This window comes from Panthera pardus, unplaced genomic scaffold (genome assembly GCF_024362965.1).
Source record: "Panthera pardus isolate Hobbes unplaced genomic scaffold, ASM2436296v1 HiC_scaffold_15, whole genome shotgun sequence".
Classification (NCBI taxonomy): domain Eukaryota; kingdom Metazoa; phylum Chordata; class Mammalia; order Carnivora; family Felidae; genus Panthera; species Panthera pardus.
Window position 1 is genome coordinate 22,220,696 of NW_026526710.1, and position 18,999 is coordinate 22,239,694.

At 45.4% G+C, this 18,999-nt stretch overlaps 1 protein-coding gene and 1 non-coding gene across 5 annotated transcripts in view; one reads left to right on the forward strand and one right to left on the reverse strand.

Moving 5' to 3' along the window:
• Nucleotides 1–18,999, forward strand: part of GNB1L (G protein subunit beta 1 like) — a 67,270-nt gene that overhangs the window by 12,603 nt on the left and 35,668 nt on the right. For all 4 annotated transcript variants that reach the window (XR_008422186.1, XR_008422188.1, XM_019435597.2 and 1 more), the window contains exons 2-3: nucleotides 14,486–14,631; nucleotides 15,121–15,246. Coding sequence is in view for 2 of the 4 variants with exons in the window: in XM_019435597.2 (XP_019291142.1) it covers nucleotides 14,507–14,631; nucleotides 15,121–15,246 (251 nt within the window). In the remaining 2 variants the exon portion in view is untranslated. The remainder of the gene's footprint in view (nucleotides 1–14,485; nucleotides 14,632–15,120; nucleotides 15,247–18,999) is intronic.
• On the reverse strand, nucleotides 2,478–2,550 carry TRNAK-UUU (transfer RNA lysine (anticodon UUU)). Its single transcript has one exon. It is a non-coding gene; the product is annotated as a tRNA-Lys (tRNA).

The following is an 18,999-nucleotide window of genomic DNA, read 5'->3' on the forward strand; positions in this document are numbered from 1 at the left end:
GCCTGGGAAGTATAAAGTGAGTGGGTCTCTGTTCCTGCAGCCTGAAGGACCAGCCAATTCAGAAGCTTCCCACTAGGATGGCTGTGTACTTCAAGGAGAGAATGAGTTGGTCAGCCTGGTGGAGAGCTGTCTTCTTTCCCTGGCATGCTACTCTGCTTCTAGAAGTAACCATGGTGCTGCTGCTGCTGCTGATGGTAACAGTCATCGGCTAATTTCCTTAAGTGAATACTGCCTACCTTATATTAGGGACACTAAATGAATTTAAATCTATTAGGGCACCATAATAAGATGGTGTATTATTTTAAATGGGATAAACACTTAAAAATTGGCATTAAATCTGTTTAGAGTCACCTGAGTAGAATTAGATAGAAATTGGCTATAAGCCAGAAAAGTCTAAGCAGGAAACTGGGTTTTCATAGCATGTTAGTGGTAAATCAAATCAATTGTAGCTCAAGAAAAAACAGCACAATATTGTCAGATATATTAAAAAAAAAATAACGTTCCAGAAAATGGCCAAGAGCAGTGACCTAGTGCATGCTTGAGCCCTGTTCTCTTCTTATTAACATCTTACATTATTAGCATGGTACATTTGTCATAGTAATGACCCAATATTGGTACATCATTATGGACTTAAGTCCCAATTTATTCAGATATTTTGAGTTTTTACCTAATGTCCTGTTTCTGTCCCAGGATCCTATCCAGGACAGCACATTACATTTAGTTGTCATGTGTCCTTAGTCTCCTCTGGCCTGTGACAGTTGCTTAGACTTTCCTTATTTTTATTATTGCCTTGACAATTTTGTGGGGTACCAGTTGGGTCTTTTGTAGAATGTTCCTCAGCTAGGATATGTCATGTGTTTTTTTCACAGTTAGATGGGTTGTGGGTTTCTGGGAGCCAGACCTCAAAGGTAAAGTGCCGTCTCATCACATATTAATGGTACATGTTGTCAAAATGACATCACTGTTGATGTTGACCTTGGTCACCTGGCCGAGGTAGTGGTTGTCAGGTTTCCTTTCTGTTAAAGTTATTCTTTTCTCTCCCTTTGCAGACTGTCCTCTTAGGAAGGCAGTCAGTATGCGCAGCCCCTGCGTCAGGGGTGGGAATTCTGTTCCACATCCTTGAGGGCGGAATATCCATACAAATTATTTGGAATTTTCCTGCATGCAAGATTTGTCTGCTCTCTCCTGTTTGTCTATTTCTTCAGTCCTTTTATTATATCAGATTGAACTCCTAAGTATCTGTTATTAATATGATCATTATTATGAAATGTACTTACAGTGAGTAGTAACACCTGCGCACACCAGCACGTCCACAATCCTGACATGGAAACTGATCCATTACCTCGGAACTTTCCTCCTGCTCCCCCTCGGTAGTCAGCCTGTCTCCCCACCCTTGGCCCCTAGCCACTGCCCATCTGTGCTCTCTACCTTGTTGGGCCTTTTCTGGAATGCCATATAACTAGGCTCATGCCATATTTAACCTTTCACTCACCATAATTCTCTGGAGAGCCATCCGTTTAGTTGTGTTTTTCAATAGTTTGTTCCTTATTATTGCTCAAGAGTATTCTGTTCACCCATGGATGGTCCTCTGGGGCAGTATGAACAGAGCTGCTATAAACATTCATGTGCAGGCTTTTCTTTGCACATAAGTTTTCATTTCTGTAAAGTAAACACCTAGGGGTAGGATTGCCAGGAATATGATACACGTATATTTCATTTTGTCAGAAACTACCTGTTTTCCAGAATGCTGGTACCACTTTGCATGTGGTACCACATGTACTTTTTCTAATGTACTTTATTTTGTCAGATTTTCTTCTTTATTGTAGCCATTTTAGTAGTTTGTGGCCCTAAGTTCCATTTCATCTAAGTTGTTGAGTTTTTGTGCATTGAGTTGTTTATAGCATTTCCTTACTGCCCTTTTAATGTTGGTGGTGTGTCGGTGTCTTGAGTGATAATCCTTTTTTCGTGAGGATAGTTTGTTTCTTTCCCCCTTTTTTGTGGTTGTCAGTCTAGATAGAGATTTATCAATTTTATGAATCTTTTTTAAAGAACCAATCTCAGGGCACCTGGGTGGCTCAGTCGGTTGAGCATCTGACCCTTGATTTCAGCTCAAGTCATGATCCCAGGGTTGTGGGATTGAGCCCTGAGTTGGACTTTGTACTGAGCATTGGAGCCTACTTAAGATTCTCTCTCTCCCTCTGCCCCTCTCCCCCACTCATGTGCTCTCTCTCTCTCTCTCTAAAATAAAATTAAATAAATAAAATAAAGAGCCAATCTCTGATTTTGTTGATTTTTCTCTGTTGCTTTACTATTCTCTGTTGTATTCGTTTCTGCTCTATCCTTACTATTTTCTTCCTTTGGTTTGCTTTGGGGCTTATTTTGAGCCTCTTTCTCTAGTTTCTTAAGGTGCACACTGGGTCATTGATTTGAGACCTTTCTTTCTTTCTAATGTGGGCGTTTTTATAAAGTGATCTCTACACCCAGCATGGGGCTTGAACTCATGACCCTGAGGTCAAAAGTCTCATGCTCTACCAACTGAGCCAGCCAGGCACCCCATATGTAGACATTTAATGCTATAAATTTTCCTCCATGCCTCACTTTAGCTGCAACCTACAAATTTTGACTATTTTGGTTTTCATTTTTATTGCATGCAAAATGCTTTCTAATTTCTCTTGACTACTTCTTGGACAAATTGGTTATTTAAAAGTGTATTATTCATTTCCCAAATATGTGGAGATTTTCCATTTACCTTTCCACTATTGATTTCCAGCTTAATTCCATAACGTTAGAGAATATATTTTGTATGCTTTTGTTTCTTCTTCATTTTTTAAGGTTTTGTTTTATGATCTGGGATATGGTCTATCTTGATGAATATTGCATGTGCATTTGTGAAGAATGTGTTTTTCTGTTGGATAGAGTGTTCTGTTAATGTCAACTAGGTCACGTAGGTAGGTAGTATTAGTCAGGGTTCTGTATGACTTTTTGGCCACTTATTCAGCTAATTACTAAGGACGTGTTTAAGTCTCCAGCTATAATTACATATTTGTTTATTTCTGCTTTCAGTTGCATCAGTTTTCCTTCATGCATTTTGAAATTCTGTCATTAACTGAGTACATATTTAGCACTCTTAGTATCTTCTTGATGAATTGATACCTTTTATTTTTATGTATCCTTATCCCTGATAATATTCCTTTCTCTGAGGTCTACTTTCCATGATATTAACATATTTTCTCCAACCAACTTTCTCTTATTGTACATATAGTAATTCTCTTTCATCTTTACTTTTAATCTGTGTTTTTATATTTAAGGTGGGTTTCTGCCAGATAACTTATAGTTGGATCTTTTTTTAAATAGCTTATCATTGTTGGATCTTATAATTAACATGTTGAGAGCATTTATATTTATTATAATCATTGATATGATTGTATTTTGGTCTACCGTTTTGTTATTTTCTCTTTTTCCTCTAGTTTTTTGGTTCCCCTCTCCCTCTTTCTTGTTTCCTTATGAATTATTTAAATATTTTCAAATACTCTTGTTTAAATTTTTCTATTGGCTTTGGCTGTATCTCTTTGTATTATATACTGTGTTTTTAATGGTTGCTCTGGAGATTGCAGCGTACATTCTCAACCTTTCACAGTCTTCTTAGAGTTAATTTTTTTTTCATTTCAAGTAAAATATCGAAGCCTTGCAATCACATAGGTCCTCTTATTCTCCTGCTTTCATGTGATAGCTGTCATACTGAAAACCCCACCAGACAGTGTTATTTTAGTAATATACATGTTCACTTAAGGGGTGAAATTTTGCTTTTATATTTACCCAGATATTTACTGTTTGTCTTCCTCTGCCTCCTCCAAGGCCCATATTTCTTTCTGGTTCTCATTATTTTTAAGCTGTAGAACCTCATTTAGTATTTCTTTTAGGCTATATCTGCTGGTGAGAAATTCTCTTCGTTTTCCTTCATCTGAGAATATTTTTGCCTTCATTCCCAAAAGAGAATTTACTGGATATAGAGGGTTTTTTTTTTCCTTTTAATACTTTAAAGACACCCCACCGTCTCCTGGCTTCTGTGGTTACTGATGAGAAATCCACACTAATTCAGATTATTATTTCCCTATGTATGTGTCATCAATGTTGAGTTATTTTTCTTTATTATTTTCAACAGTTTAATTATGATGTGTTTGAATGTAGTTTTTATCCTGCTTATGGTTCATTGAGTCCTTAGATCTATAAATTGTTGTCTTTTCCCAAATTTGTAAAATTTCAGGCAGTGATTTATTCAAGTAATTTTCCTGCTCCATTTCTTTCTCTTCTTCTCAGACTTCAGTGACACAAATGTCAGACCTTTTACAGTTATTTCACAAGTCCCTGAGGCTCTAATCGTTTATTTCAATCTTTTTCTTTTCTGTCTTCATACTGGATAATTTCTATTAATCAATCTTCATGTTCATTGGCTCTTTCCTTTGTCATCTCCCATTCCATATTGAATTTTTTTGTTTCAGATTATTGTATTATTTGGTTTGGACATTTCCTTTAAAAAAAAACTACCTTTTTAAAAATGTTTATTTATTTATTTTAAGAGAAGGAGAGAGCGTGCATGCAAGCCAGGGGAGGGGCAGAGAGAAAGGAAAGAGAGAATCCCAAGCAGGCTCTGCTCTGTCAGTGTGGAGCCCAGCACAGGGATCAGTCCCACACACCGTGAGATCATGACCTGAGCTGAAATCAAGAGCTGGACGCTTAACTGACTGAGCCACCCAGGTGCCCTAAAAAAATTGATTTCTATTTCTCTGTTGAGAACTTTGCTTCTGTTCATTTCAAGTGTGTTTACCTTTGCTGTATGGAGCATAATCCTAAAAGTTGCTTTAGAATCCTTAATGATACTCCCAACATCTGAATCGTCTCAAGGTAGGCATCTGTAAGTTGTCTTTTCCCATGAGAACTGGTCTCATTTCCTAGTTCATGGTATGTTGAATAATTTTGTATTGTATCCTAGACATGTCCTGGTTGAGTATTACTTTGGGCCCTCTGGAGAATGTTGAGTTTTGTATTAGCAGGCAGTCAATCCAGTTAGAATTGCCACACAGTTCTGTCTTGCCCTTTGTGGGCTATGGTTTTAATCTCTTTTCAATTTTCAAACCTTTTAAGATGTTCCTTTGGGTCCGTCCCAGGCTTATGAATCTCAGCAGTGAGCCTGGGACTTTTGTGGGTTCATTCACAGAATTGAGACCTTTTTCTTTAGCTCTTTCCTCTCTGCAATTCTCCCTCCCTCCCCTGCCCCCCACTCACACTCCATCCTGCAGGATTCTCTCTCTGGCCAAAAAGACAGAAGTTTCTCTCAGAGTCATTTCTCCCACACAGTTCTATGTCTGGGGCCCATTCTTGGGGCAGTGCTGAGAGAGAAAACAAACCATCAGGGATTTCCTCTCACATTCTTTAAACTCTTTGTAAAGTTGTTAGTCTAAGTTTTAGCCACTGCTGCATGGCAGCTATGCAAGCTGGGCCTATCCTCAAGGCAGTGCCTCAAGACATAATAATAAAAACAGAAAACTCATCCCCATACAGGTCACTTCTCCAAGGTTTTGCCTCCAAGGTCTGTCTGCTATTGTTCACTTTTCAAAATTTTTAGGTAATTGCTCTTCATATTTTGTCTGGAGTTTTTATAGTTGCGGTCAGCCAGAGAGAGAAAGCCTGTAGTGAGCTTATTGCTTCCTGGCCAGAAACTGTCAAAGTAGTTCCAATTTACATTTCTGCATGAGTGATGTTAAGCATCTTTTTATATGTTTAAGGGCCATTTTCATTTCTTGTGTATGTGAATTCATGTCTTTTGCCTATTTGGTCTTTGGACTTTACTTAATTTTGAAGATTTCTATGTATTTTATCTTATTTTATTTTTTGAGAGAGCAAGGGAGGGCCATAGGGAGAGAGAATCTGAAGCAGGCTCTACACCTAGCATGGAGCCTGACTCAGGGCTTGATCTCATGATCTTGAGATCATCACCTGAGCTGAAATCAAGAGTTTGACACTTACCCAACTGAGCCCTCAGGTGCCCCAAAGATTTCTGTATATTTTAGAAATATTAGAATTTTATCTCTTTCGACATGGAAAAAATTTTAAGTTTATTAGGTATTTTATCTTCTAAGTTGGTATTATGAATGGACTTTTCTTTAACAGGTTACTGTTTGGGCATAAGGAAGCTATTTGAGTTCTCTTTGTTAGTTTTTTTCCTGCTACCATAGTAAAGTTGTTTTTTTTTTTTAATGTTTGACTCTATTTTATGTTTGATTATCTAAGGTTCTCATGTATATATCATCATGTTATCTGGAAAATAATTTAATGTTTTCTTTTCTAAGTCATATGCCTTTAATTGATTTTTCTTATTTAATTGCATTGGTTTAAACCTCCAGTGCAGTGTTGAATAGTAGTATAGATGTTGGGTATTCTGATCTTAGAGGAAATACCTCCAGTATTCCTTCGTAAAGTAATGTCTGTAGAACTAAGGAGGGGATTGTGTGTGTGTGTGTGTGTGTGTGTGTGTGTGTGTGTGTGTATTTTAGTCATTTTTAGTCAGTTTCTATTTGGTTAGATGTTTTAATAAAAAATGGGTATTGAGGGGCGCCTGGGTGGCTCAGTCGGTTGGGCAGCCGACTTCGGCTCAGGTGGTGATCTTGTGGTCCGTGAGTTCGAGCCCCGCATCGGGCTCTGTGCTGACAGCTCAGAGCCTGGAGCCTGTTTCAGATTCTGTCTCTCCCTCTTTCTGACCCTCCCCGTTCATGCTCTGTCTCTCTCTGTCTCAAAAATAAAAATAAACGTTAAAAAAATTTTTTTTAAAAATGGGTATTGAATACTGTCAAAGGCTTTTTTTTAGCATCTATGGAGATAATTATATGATTTTTCTCACTGATTTATTAATATGTTGTATGACATTAATGGATTTTCTAATTGAGCTAACCTTGCATTTCAAGGATAAATTCCACTTGGTCATCATGTATTATTTCTTTAATTTGATGTTATATTTTGTTTGCTAATATTTTACTATTTTTGCATGATATTCCTAAGTGATACTGGTCTCTACTTTCCCTCTGGTCAAAGCTTTAAATATATCTCACGAATTCTGGTTTATAGTGTTTTTCATTGTCATTTTTAAAATTTGTGGATTAAGTACTTCCCCCTTTACCTAAAATCTATTGTTTAATAAATGTTTAAAAAAAATTTTTATGTTTATTCATTTTTGAAAGACAGAGAGAGACAGAGCACAAGCAGGGGAGGGGTGGAGAGAGAGGGGGACACAGAATCAGAAGCAGGCTCCAGGCTCTGAGCTGTCAGCCCAGAGCCTGATGCGAGGCTTGAACTCACAAACTGCGAGATCATGACCTGAGCCAAAGTCAGATGCTCAACCGACTGAGCCACCCAGGCGCTCCAAGTTTAATAAATGGTTTTAAATTTTTAGTTGGGAGGACACTTTAGTTTTTGTTTTGTTAATTTCTAGTTTAACTGTGCTGTGGTTATAGTATATGTTTATAATATTTCTTTTTAATGGAAATTACTGGTATTTTCTTTGTGACCCAATATACAATTTTTACACATGTTCATGTGCACTTAAGAAAAAGATGTAGTCTCTGTTAGTAGAGTGTAAAGTTCCATATGGATCCATAATATTTACCTCATGGAGTCTTCTATCTCCTTACTTACTATCATCTACTTGATAATGACTTGTACTGAGAGTAGTAGTATATCATGTTTTCCAATTATTGATGAGTTTTTTCTGTGACTCTTTACATTTCCTGTAGTTTCTGTTTTATAAAGGTGGTGTTTCTGTTGTTTAGCACATAGATATTCGCAGCTATCATATGTTCATTGTGAATTGCAGCTTTTAGTATTGTAAAGTATCTGGGTTTGTCAATTCTAATGCTTTTCAGCTAAAATTCAACTTTGTTGACATCTGTATTTCAACTCCTGCTTTTTTTTATAGTTTCTTTTACCTGAAATACCTTTGTCCATCTCTAATTTTAGCCTTTTAGAATCACTTTAATTTTTTGCTTATTAACTTTATAATCTGAGTATGGTTTTTCATCAGATATACGTGTCATGAATATTTTCTCCCTGTCTATAGCCTCATTTTTTTACACCCTTAATGTCTCTTGATGAGAATTAGGATTTTGAGTTTCATCCATGTGAGACTGGAGTTTATACAGTTTCAATTTTGTGGAACAGTCTATTGTATGAATATATCAATTCTATCCTGTTCTGCAGTTGAGGGCCATTTGAGTTGTTTCTAGTTTTTATTAACATGCATAATATTGCTATGAACATTCTTCTACAAATCTCTCCTTGTACACATGTGAGAATTTCTTTAGTGTGTTTATCTAAGAAAGGGGACTGTTACATCATAAGGTGTGCAAACTAATCCCAGATTGTTTTCCAAAGTGATTCTTTCAATTTATGCTGCCGGTAGCATGGTAAAGGTTGCTAGTTGTCCCACATTGTAGTCAATATTTGACAGATTGTTTAATTTTTTGCTAATCTGCTAGGAGTGTAATTCTATCACACTGGTTTTGACAAGCATTTCCAAGATTAGGTTAAACATCTCTTTCATATGTTTATTAGCCATTTATGTTTCTTATGAAATATCTATTCAAATTCTTTCGCTTACTTTCCTTTTTGCTGTTTGCTTTCTTCTTGATCTATGTGTTCCTTATTCTGGTTATGAGTCCAGGGCAGATTTATCTTCCTTCCCCTCATCTAGAGTGCTTTTATAATTGTAAACCTACAGAAGAGCTGCAAGTGTAGCAGAGTAAATGCTTGCATACTCTTCACTTGTGTTCACCACTTGTTAACATGTTGCCACATTTGAAAACAATGTGCAGGGGCGCCTGGGTGGCTCAGTCGGTTGAGTGGCCGACTTCGGCTCAGGTCATGATCTCGCGGTCCGTGAGTTCAAGCCCCGCGTCGGGCTCTGTGCTGACCGCTCAGAGCCTGGAGCCTGTTTCAGATTCTGTGTCTCCCTCTCTCTCTGACCCTCCCCCATTCATGCTTTGTCTCTCTGTGTCTCAAAAATAAATAAACGTTAAAAAAAAAAAAAAAAAAAAAAAAAGACAATGTGCAGACATCATGATGTTTCACCCTTGCAACACCATTGCCTGAGAATAAGGACATTCTTCTCCATAAAATACCACTGTCCTGCTGCCCAAGAAAATTAACAATAATTCCATATTATCTGTAGTCCATATTCGCATTTTCCCATTTGTCACCAAAATGTCCTTGATAGCCCCCACCTTTTTTGATCTAGAGTCTAATCAAGGTTCACCTGTTAGATTTGGTCACGATGCCTCTAGTCTCTCAATTTAGAACACTCACCCTGCTTTTTGCTCTTGTTTTTTCTCTTGATCTTGACCTTTATGATAAGTCTGAGCTAGTTATCTTGCCCAGTATCCCATAATCTAGATGTATCTGATTGTTTTCTGCAGGTTGTTGGCACAGATGTACAGGGATGGTGCCGTGTCTTCTGGCATCACCTCAGGAGAGAAGTGATGCTGGTTTGTTTACAATTGGCGGTGCCAGCTTCGATCTCATGGTGAAGGTGGTGACAGCCAGATGTCTCCATTGTTAAGGAACATTCTCCTTCTGTGATCAGTAAATAATCTGTAGTGTAATACCTTGGCACAATGTAGATCTCCTGTTTCCCAACAACCTTTCACCTGCCTGGATCTTTTTTCAAATCTGAGTGGTGATTTTATGCTCTCAACTTGGAGTTTTAGCTCCCTCTTTTTATTTCTTTAAGAGCATTAAATATCCCTGTTTTATATGCCTGAATGCTTTGTGCACTAGAGGTCTAGTTCTGCCTCTTGTTGTTTCTCATGGCTCTCACTCATGGTGCAATGTTTCCTTTTTTGTTTCTATGAGTTTTGGTTACTTGCATTTCATAGGGCTTTATCTATGAATTCATTCAGGCCGGTGTTGAAGGTGGGCTCCTTCTGAGAGACATTTACAGACTGAAGTTTTGAGGACCTCCCAAGGTGGTGTAAATTCGGACTAAACCCTGGGAGCTGGCATTATTCTGGCAACTCTGGTTGTAGGTTTACTTCTGGTTCAGTCTAACACTGAGAATTTAGCCTTGTGGGGGTCTCATCTTTATGGAGATACTCCTATGAGATTGCCCACTTTGGGAGAGCCCTAGCATTGTCTTTCATCGATTCAGAGGCCTTGCTTGAGAACCAGAATTCTGGGTCACTAATGTAGCAAATGCCCTCAGGGCAGGCACCAACTGGGGGCCCGCAGACCTCACTAGGTTTAATTCCACTGAAGTGTTGGGCCTGTGAAGGTTCTAAACTTTTTCTGTTGTTGTTGTTGTTGTTTGTTTTTACCAGCTTAGTGATGTACTGAAGATTTTGGTTTTTTATTTTATTAGCATTTTTAGTTGTTTTGTGGGCATCTATCCTGCTAGGTAGTAGTGCTTCCCTAGTCTGTGCTGGTTATGGAATTCTTAGTGCCTCTTGGGGCTGCTGGAGCTGTTCTAGGCACACGTGTGGGAGGACTTGGGGTCCTCTTTGAGGCACTCCCAGCATCCTGTGTAGCCTGTCCTTATACTCCCAAGCAGGCAGGACCCAGTTGGCGGGGACAGGCAAGAGCAGTGCATGGGTATCTATCTCTGGGTGGTGGCTCCCCTGCTTGGGCTCACTTCATGCTGTTTTTGATTCCAAGCTTCTTCTAGGACCAGTGGCTCTGGGGCAGTAAAAGGAAAGGATTCTGTGACTGAGTGGGACCTGTGTGCAGGTTAGGCTGTGGGGCACACAGAGGTAGGGACCCGTGGTCTTTGGGTACCAGCTTCTCCCCTGGCCCTGCCTCCTCTGTGTTTGCCAGTCACTGGTTGGTTGTGTGTGTTCTCCTGCGCACCCCCCACCCCCCAGGAGGGGCGTCCTTGGGTCCCTGTGGCTGCTGCACCTGCCCAAGGTACACATGGCTTTGTGGGATGGTAAGTTCCAAATGTAGCCCTGATGCCTTTCCACATGGGACCCTGCCCCCGCCCCTGCCCCTGCTGCTGTCCACACCAGGAGGGAGGGTCTGGGGCCCCTCTCTGTGTGGATGACCCTATGTAAGCCCTGCCAGACTGCTGCTTCTAAGTTGGGATGTAGGGGGGCGCTGTCATCATCCATGGGCCAAGGGCCTGAGGGGCTTTCAGGGGGGTGGGGGAGTGGGGGGTTCATAACATCAGTTGGAAAGGCTGTCAGAGTTGCGCAAATTGTGTCAGATTGTCTTTCTTTTTAATTTTGAAAAGAATGTGTCTCTCTTTGACATCTCGAAGAGCAGGCAGAATCCGAAGTTGTGCTCAGTGGATTAAGTTTCATGTTCCTTTGCCCTCTGGGAGGAAAAGACAAGTGACAGAACAGGGAGACGAAGCAGCGGCGGGCGGCTGGTATCACGCACTGGTGTTGCACAAGGGGCTGTGGCCTCCGCTCCGGGAGGCCCAGTGCCAGGGAAGATAGGATAACGCGATTATTCTCAATTAGATTAATAAAGAATAATTAGATGTCATAAATCAAGTAATCATAGGATATTGTCATGGGAAAAATATGTAGCTAGAATTAATTAGTTTTCAAATAAAGCATTTATTTTAATTGCTTGAAATGATGGAGCCCTTAATTGCCGATGCATCATTTTGGCCTGAACATTTTGGTTGTTGTAACAACGTGACGGGTTTGTTCCCTGCAGTTCTGGGGAAACAATAGAGGAGAACTTGATTTCATCACCTCAGACTGAGCCTTGTGCTGGTGAGGTTCTGGAAACTCCCATCAGGCCGCAGGCAGGTGGCAAGTGTGGGCTGGGCTTCGGCTGGCACTGCCCAAGGCCCCCGTGCTGTCTATGAATGTGTGTGTGAGTATGTGCATGCATGTGCATGCGTGTGTATGTATATGTGAGTGGATGTGAATGTGTGTGCCTCCTGTGCATGTGCGCAAGCACGCGCTTGAACATGGTGTGTGTGCAAGTTGGGACTGTACCATGGGAACCTGCACAGAAGTGGCCTGTAGGACTCCAAGGCCTGGACTGTGGGGTGGAATGCTCCCCTCTCCCTAGCCCCTAGAGACCAGGGCTTTTCTGGTGGGTTGATGTGCATTAGCGGGGTTCTCCATTCTTGGGTTTTTCCAAATCTGGGATCCTGGAGCTGATCAGCTATTCTTGCAGAGCAGGCATAGCACAGACAGTCAGTAGCTTCTGAGGATCCAATAGCTGCTCCTCGGAACTTATCCCAAGCCCACCTGCTTGAAGGTAGCCTAGCAGGGTTTGTAGCCCCAGCCCAGAAGCATCTCCAGGCAGCTTACCTGTCCCACAGCAGAGCAGGGGCCATGGGTTGTGGAGCAGTGTGGGGTCAGGTTCTTCTGCCCACAGGAGGCTGTCCTTATGTTTGAGAAGAGTCATTTGGTTTTCAGCCAAAGGTGAGAGGGGCTTTTAGAGTGAAAACCCTAAAAAAGACAGAAAGAAAGAAAGAAAGAAAGAAACAAACAAACAAACAAACAAACAAACAAGGATTTGGCTATTTGTAAGGCACATTCCGAGGGACCCCTTCCTTCTCTTTGAAACCCCTCGATGAAGGCAGGATAGAGCTGTAGAGTGGCTTCCTGGGGTCTCTCACCATTAAGGGTAAGCATCTGCCCCTTCTTGGCCCTGGCCCTGTAGTCTCTGCTCTGGGTCATTAGGATCTCAGCCCCCAGCCCTACTTCCAGCCCTCACATGGGCCAGGCCTCAGCCAGCCTGGTGCTGGCAATGGCCTCCTGCCGGGTCTGTGCAGCGTTTCCCAGGTTCCTGTGGTCTCCAGAGGCTCGGGTCACTGACCGCCTTGTGCTGCCTTGGTGACTTGGAGCCCCCTGGTTTGCAAGTCCCCAGCTGCCTTGATGGTGGCATTTCTTAGGTGTTTTGAACCTTTTGCTTAATCAAGCTACTCCCGGCTCTATTCTGACGGGAGAGAGAGAGAACGAAAGGGTCTGGGATGGTTTCAAGGAGGGGAGGTACACAGGGCTTCGCTGTCAAGGGTGTGGATGAAGTAGTGCCTGGACTGATCTGCTGGAGAAACCCATGCCTCTCTTGCCTCTGCGCCTGCGCATTTGCCTGTCCTCAGCCTGCAGCCCTCTCCTGCATGGGCTTCCTCCGTCCTTGGCCTAGAACCCTCTCTAACCTCTGGCATAGGCCAGGGCCCCCTCCTGGAGGAATGCTGTCTTCTCTGCTCTTGTCCTTTTCCCTGCCCCAATTCCTCTGGTGGCTGTGGCTGTGGCTGCTGCAGTGGTCGGGTGGCCTCCTCCCTGATGGGCAGGTTGGGAAGTGTCTCAGAGCCCAGCAGGAGAGGCCCTCCTGATGAAGTTACTACAGTTCCCCAGCGGTCTGCTCCTGGCCTTTCCCTTTCAACCTTCAGCCTGGCCTGGGACCTGCCCCTTGGTCATTGGGGCAGGTCACTTCTGGTCCAGCAACCGCCCCTGTACCATCACTGGGGCAGGCTCAGGCGGGGACACGGGGAGGCTTCTTCTTTCAGGTGGGTGGGCCCCAGCAGGCTTTAAACATAGGACCAGTGATTTGAGGAAGGGTCACTCATCTGTGATATCAGTCCTCCAGGGGAGTGGCAAGGTGACTCAGTCTCTTGCCCCTTGCCCACACACCAGTGCCCAAACCACTCTGCCCCTTTGTGGCAGCATGCCACTTCAGGCCTGGGTCTGAGTGGCCTGGGGCAGCTCACCAGATCAGTCTCTGCCCTAGTTTCACCAACAGTAAATGGGGTGCTGCCTTCTCGAAGGGTGGTTGTGCAGGCCTTCAGGACCCAGCAGGCGGTATATTTTAGCACACGTGAGGGAGAGGGTCCTCTCCATCTTTGGGTCCTCCTTGCCCAGGGACCCCACACACCTCTTGTCTGTCCATTGGTTCATCCCTTCAGTATACACTTGCTGAGCAGCTGCTATGTGCTTGGCCAGGCCTGTGGTCTGGGGGGAGCAGACCGGCATGGCCCCTGTTCTCACAAGCTTGCTGCGGGGCCAAGGGGCAGCATGTCCCGGCACGTCTTTGCCCCATTTGCAGGGAGGAGAGGAGATGGGCCTCGTGAGGGAGGAGGGAGACTGAATTTGCAGGATTCAGCTAGGTCCAGAGATGAGACTGGGTGTGTGGAGAGCCCAAGTGAGGAGGAGTCTTCCCTGGCTAGAGCAGTGCTGCTGCAGCCAGTGGGGTCCAGGGAGCCAGAAGTTACAGCCGGTGGGTGGACAGGGAGGCCTGGAGGCCAGTGGCGGGCTCTACGCAGGACACTGAGGGTAAGAGTGGCCTCAGAAGGGTGTGGGTGCCATGGTGCCCACCCAGAGATAGTATAGGTTGGGACCACGGTGATGCCATTTAAGTGTAGAGGCCAATAGGCAGGATGGAAGACAGGCTGAAGGGGGTGGGCAGCATCCAGGGGGGCTCCTACTGACTACCTTCCTGAAGGATGACAGGTGTGTCACTTACACCCTCCCTTGGTCCCCAGGTAACTACACCCCCTCCCGGTATGGCAGCCTCGCCGCTCCCACCCCCGGACCCGCGGTTTGTCCTCCGAGGTACCCAGTCGGCAGTACATGCGCTGCATTTCTTCGGAGGAGCTGAAGGGCAGGGGCAGCCGCTGCTCCTCTCAGGGTGAGTAGCTGTGGCCCCAACCTAACCTCAGGGGTTAGCCCAGGGTGAATTCAGAAGGTGGTGGGCTAGCAATGAGCCCGGCGCTCAGTTGGGGGTCCTAGTGAAGGGCTCAGCCTGCCCATCACTCGGGCTTTTCAGAGCCCACTCGACAAGCTGTCCCTTGGGCCGGCCCCCCTCAGAGGAGGTAGGAACATGCCCTCTCTGTTATAGACACCATCCAGTTTACAGTGTCGATGGAGCTCCCCCATTCCTCTCCAGAGAAGTAGACTCTGCCTGAGGGACTCTCTGCCCACCATCCTTGGAAAAGGAGCACTGTGCCACTTTTACCTACCCTTAGTTCACATGTACAGCCATCACCTAAACGAAAACCCAACAACGGAACGTCTGGTCCACCAGCTGGGTGGTTTCCAGGCCAGCCCTACAGAGCATGCTGGGAATGTCCTCCACTGACGCCTCTTCCTGAGTCTGTGCTTGCACTTGTCAGAACAGATCCCTGAGTGGGCTGGTGCACATCTGGAGCCTGCAGACACGGAGGGCGGTTGCTACCCTGGACGGCCATCGGGGCCAGTGTGTAACCTGGCTGCATTCATTGCCCCAAGGGCACCAGCTCCTCAGGTGGGTCTTGGTGGCGGTGAGTGCAGTCCCAAAGGAGTTAAGCCGTGGCCTTCACCAGGGGCCAAGAGCTTGCCAGTGGAGGCTCTTGGGGTTTCCCCCAGCTGCCAGGCAGCCCCTCCCAGTGCGGAGCAGTGTGACCTCTGCCCTTGGTCTGCCCTGAGACTGTAGGTGGGCTGGGTGCCCATCACTGCAGCGTCTGTGACCACTGCACTATCCAGGCACGTGCCCACTGAGATGATGAACACAGAAAGCAGCTCTGTCTACAGCCCCACACCTCCCTGGCCTGAGCAGGCCTCTCCAGGTGCAAGAGCTGGGGGCTCAATGGCTGAGCCCAAGGCATCTCCTTAGAGGAGCCTCACCTTCCCTTCCCCAGGGCTCTGGTGTCACAGCGGCTGCTTTGATGGGTGGCCACCTTCCCACGAGGTGGCTAGGACTGGTCACCAGGGTGGTGCAAAGCCTAAACCTAATGCCTACCCACTGACTGGGGCTGTGCTCCAAACCCTGAGTGTGGCCACCCCTAGGGGCACTGACAGTGCCACATAGGCACCCACGTCCATGGCATTTGGGCTGACCAGCGCAGGGTGAGATGGGATGGCGAGAGCGAGGTGGGGTCTGGCACTCCTGGTAGAAGAAACTGCGTGTGCCAAAGCCACTGCAGGCCCAGCCTGTGCGTGTCGTAGGGGCTGTGAGGGATGGAGGCCGGGCAGCAGAGCCCAGGGGGGCTGTGTTCTGGCACTGCCACCACAGCTTTGTGGAGGTACCAGCCTGGGGACTCCAGGTGAGAGGTGGGCCAAGAGGCAGCAGGAAGGGGCAGGTGGGTAAGAGAATGAGTTTATGTCTACCAAGTTTAAGTGAAACTTTCCTGAATGCCCTCCAGGACAGGTCTGTGTTTCTTCTCTAGATTTGGAGCCCAGACGTCTGGGTACCATGGTTCCCAGTCCCCAGAGGAGGAGGCCTGTGTCAGGGCCCCACCCATCTTCAAAGCACTTTTGTGCCAGACATACCGTTCCCACCACCCTGAAGGTGGCTTGCAGGTGACTGACAGACTGGAGGTATCCGAAAGGGCAGTGGCCCCGGATGTATGTGCTTGCAGGGCCGTTGCGGCACCTTGCCCCCTCCCTGGCCAAGCTGGCCCCCGTCTCCAGTTGGTAGGGAAGGCCCTCCATACAGTTGTGGTCTTTCCCTGATCCTCAGAATAGATGTTGCGCCCAAATACCCCACTTGCACTGGAAGTTACTATTTGTAAACATTCCTCTTGAGTTTTTAGCTGAGGCCTTAGACGCTTTGGGGTCTCCTACTCCTCCAGGGCCCAGATACCTTGGGTTGTTCTCAGGGAACTCCTGGCCCTGAGTTCTGCTCCCTGAGCTGGCCTGATGCTGTGTGGGGAATAAATGTTGATAGTACCTCCCCTTCCAACCTGGATGGCACGGCGGTGGTCCTGCTCTGGGCAGGGGGCCCATGGGTCAGGAGGTCCACAGCACAGACTGTGCAGGTACTTGGAATGCCCAGGTGCATTTACGTTGCACTAGAGGCCGTGCACCCAGCTGTGTTTGGAGCCAAGTCTCTCTAAAGTGGCCCTTGAGAAAGGAAGGTACACTTTCATGTCAAGGGGAGGCCAGAGGACAGAAAGCTGGGAGCCAGGCTGAGAGTTAGGTGCCGCCTGCGTGCCTGAGAGCACACCTGTGCCAGTGACAGCCACCTGGGTGGATTTGTTTCCTCCCTTTTTCATTGCGAATTGTGCATACTTAGAGAAAAGTGCACATAACATGTTTACAGACCGTTGTGTTATTACAGAGTGGACACCTGGGTAACCACTCCAGTCAGGAAACAGAACACTGCCGGGCATGATGTCTGCCCTCCTCCTGGCCTCGGGAGGCAGCCCCTTGCACCTTATTCTCATTGTATCATCTGAATGTGCATTTCCAAAAAGCATGGAGTCATCATGTCTAATTTTTTCTCTACTTAAAAAAATGGAGCCATACAGAGCAGCTTCCTCTGTATATGACTTCTTCTATTCAGCTTTACGTTGTGAGATCCACCATCATGCTACACAGTGCATTGTGTGGGTTTTTTCCTGTGTGGTATTCCACTGGATGTGGATTGTTTACCATTCTACTGTCAGTAGAGATCTCGGTTGTCCACTTGGGGCTGAGAATGACGCTTAGGAAGGCTCCTATCTGGGTTGCCTGGGTGGCAGTTAAGCGTCCAACTCTTGATCTCAGCTTAGGTCTTGATCTCAGGGTTGTGTGAGCACAAGCCCCTCATGGGGCTCCATGCTGGGCATGGAGCCTACTTAAAAAAAAAAGAAAAGAAAAGAGAAGAAAAAAAATCTTAAAAAGAAAGAGTCCCATCTGGGTCTCCTGGTGCCAGGTGTGCCGTGTCTGTAGGTGGGACCCTATACCCAGAGGTGGGCCATCCGGGCCACAGGGTGTGCACATGTTGGGCTGCTCAGAAGGTGGCAGGCTGTCCCCAGTGCAGTAGGTGACCCCACCCTTCCACTGCCCCCTGGGGCCTGGGAGCTTCTGGTGTGGCCTCATTTGCATTTTCCTGACCACTTAGTGAGCCAGCCCTCTTCTGCGTTCGTTAGCCACTGGGACAAAGTCTTCCTTAAATGCACATTTCTTTATTGGATTGACTACCTTTTTCTTACTGAGAGTTCTTTTTATATTCTGGATATGGTTGATATTGTTATATCACCAGTTACTTCTCCACATGGTGGCTTACAGTTTGCACTCACTTAATGGTGTCTTTCATGAGCAGAAGTTAGCCATTGAAATGGAATCAAATCTGCCATCTTTCCCTTATGGCTGGAGCTTCACTCTTGTTTCTTTTTGCCCACACTTCATTTGGAATTGCCTGTCGGTATGGATGAGCATTCTTTGTTTCCATCCGGATACCCGGTGGTCTTGTCCTCCCTGCCCTTATTTCCCCTCCAAGTTCAGTGACGTGGGCAGTTGAGGAGGTAGGTAGTGGGGAGTGGCTTCCAGGCAGGGATGTTGGAGTGGCATGCCCAGTGGCCAGAGAACCAGGGTGATGGGGGCGAGGTCTCAGAGTGGCTGGGGAGGTTGGGAGACTGGCTGCATCATGCAAGCAAGCTTGTTGGGGGAGCATGGCAGTAAATATCTTGAGGAAAAATGGGAGGCAGATTTTTCATGGGTCAGAGAAGGAAGTCACAAACCTGAGAAGGAGGAGGTGGGGAGGAAGAGGCCTCAGGGCATCAGCATGAACTTGTGGCATTTTGAAAATATATACACAAAGGTAGATACAGAAATTCTTGTGTGTGTATGTTTGCATGTGTGAGTGTGCGTGTTTGTGTGTGTGAGGTATGTTTGCACATGTGAGTCTGTGTGTGTGGTATGTTTGCATGTGTGTGTGTGTGTGTGGTATGCTTGCATGTGTGACTGTGTGTGTATGTGGTATGTTTGTGTGTGTGTGTGTGTGTGTCTGTGAGGTATGTTTGCGTGTGCGAGTCTATGTGTGTGTGTGGTACGTTTGTGTGTGAGTCTGTGGGTGGGTGTGAGTCTGTGTGTGTGTGTGAGGTATGTTTGCATGTGTGTGTGTGAGGTATGTTTGCGTGTGTGAGTCTGTGTGTGTGAGTCTGAGTGTGTGTGAGGTGTGTGTGTGTGTGTGTGAGGTATGTTTGCGTGTGTGTGTGTATGTGGTATGTTTGCATATGTGAGTCTGTGTGTGTGAGGTATGTTTGCGTGTGTGTGTGTGCACGTGAGGTATTTGCATGTGTGTGGTATGTTTGCA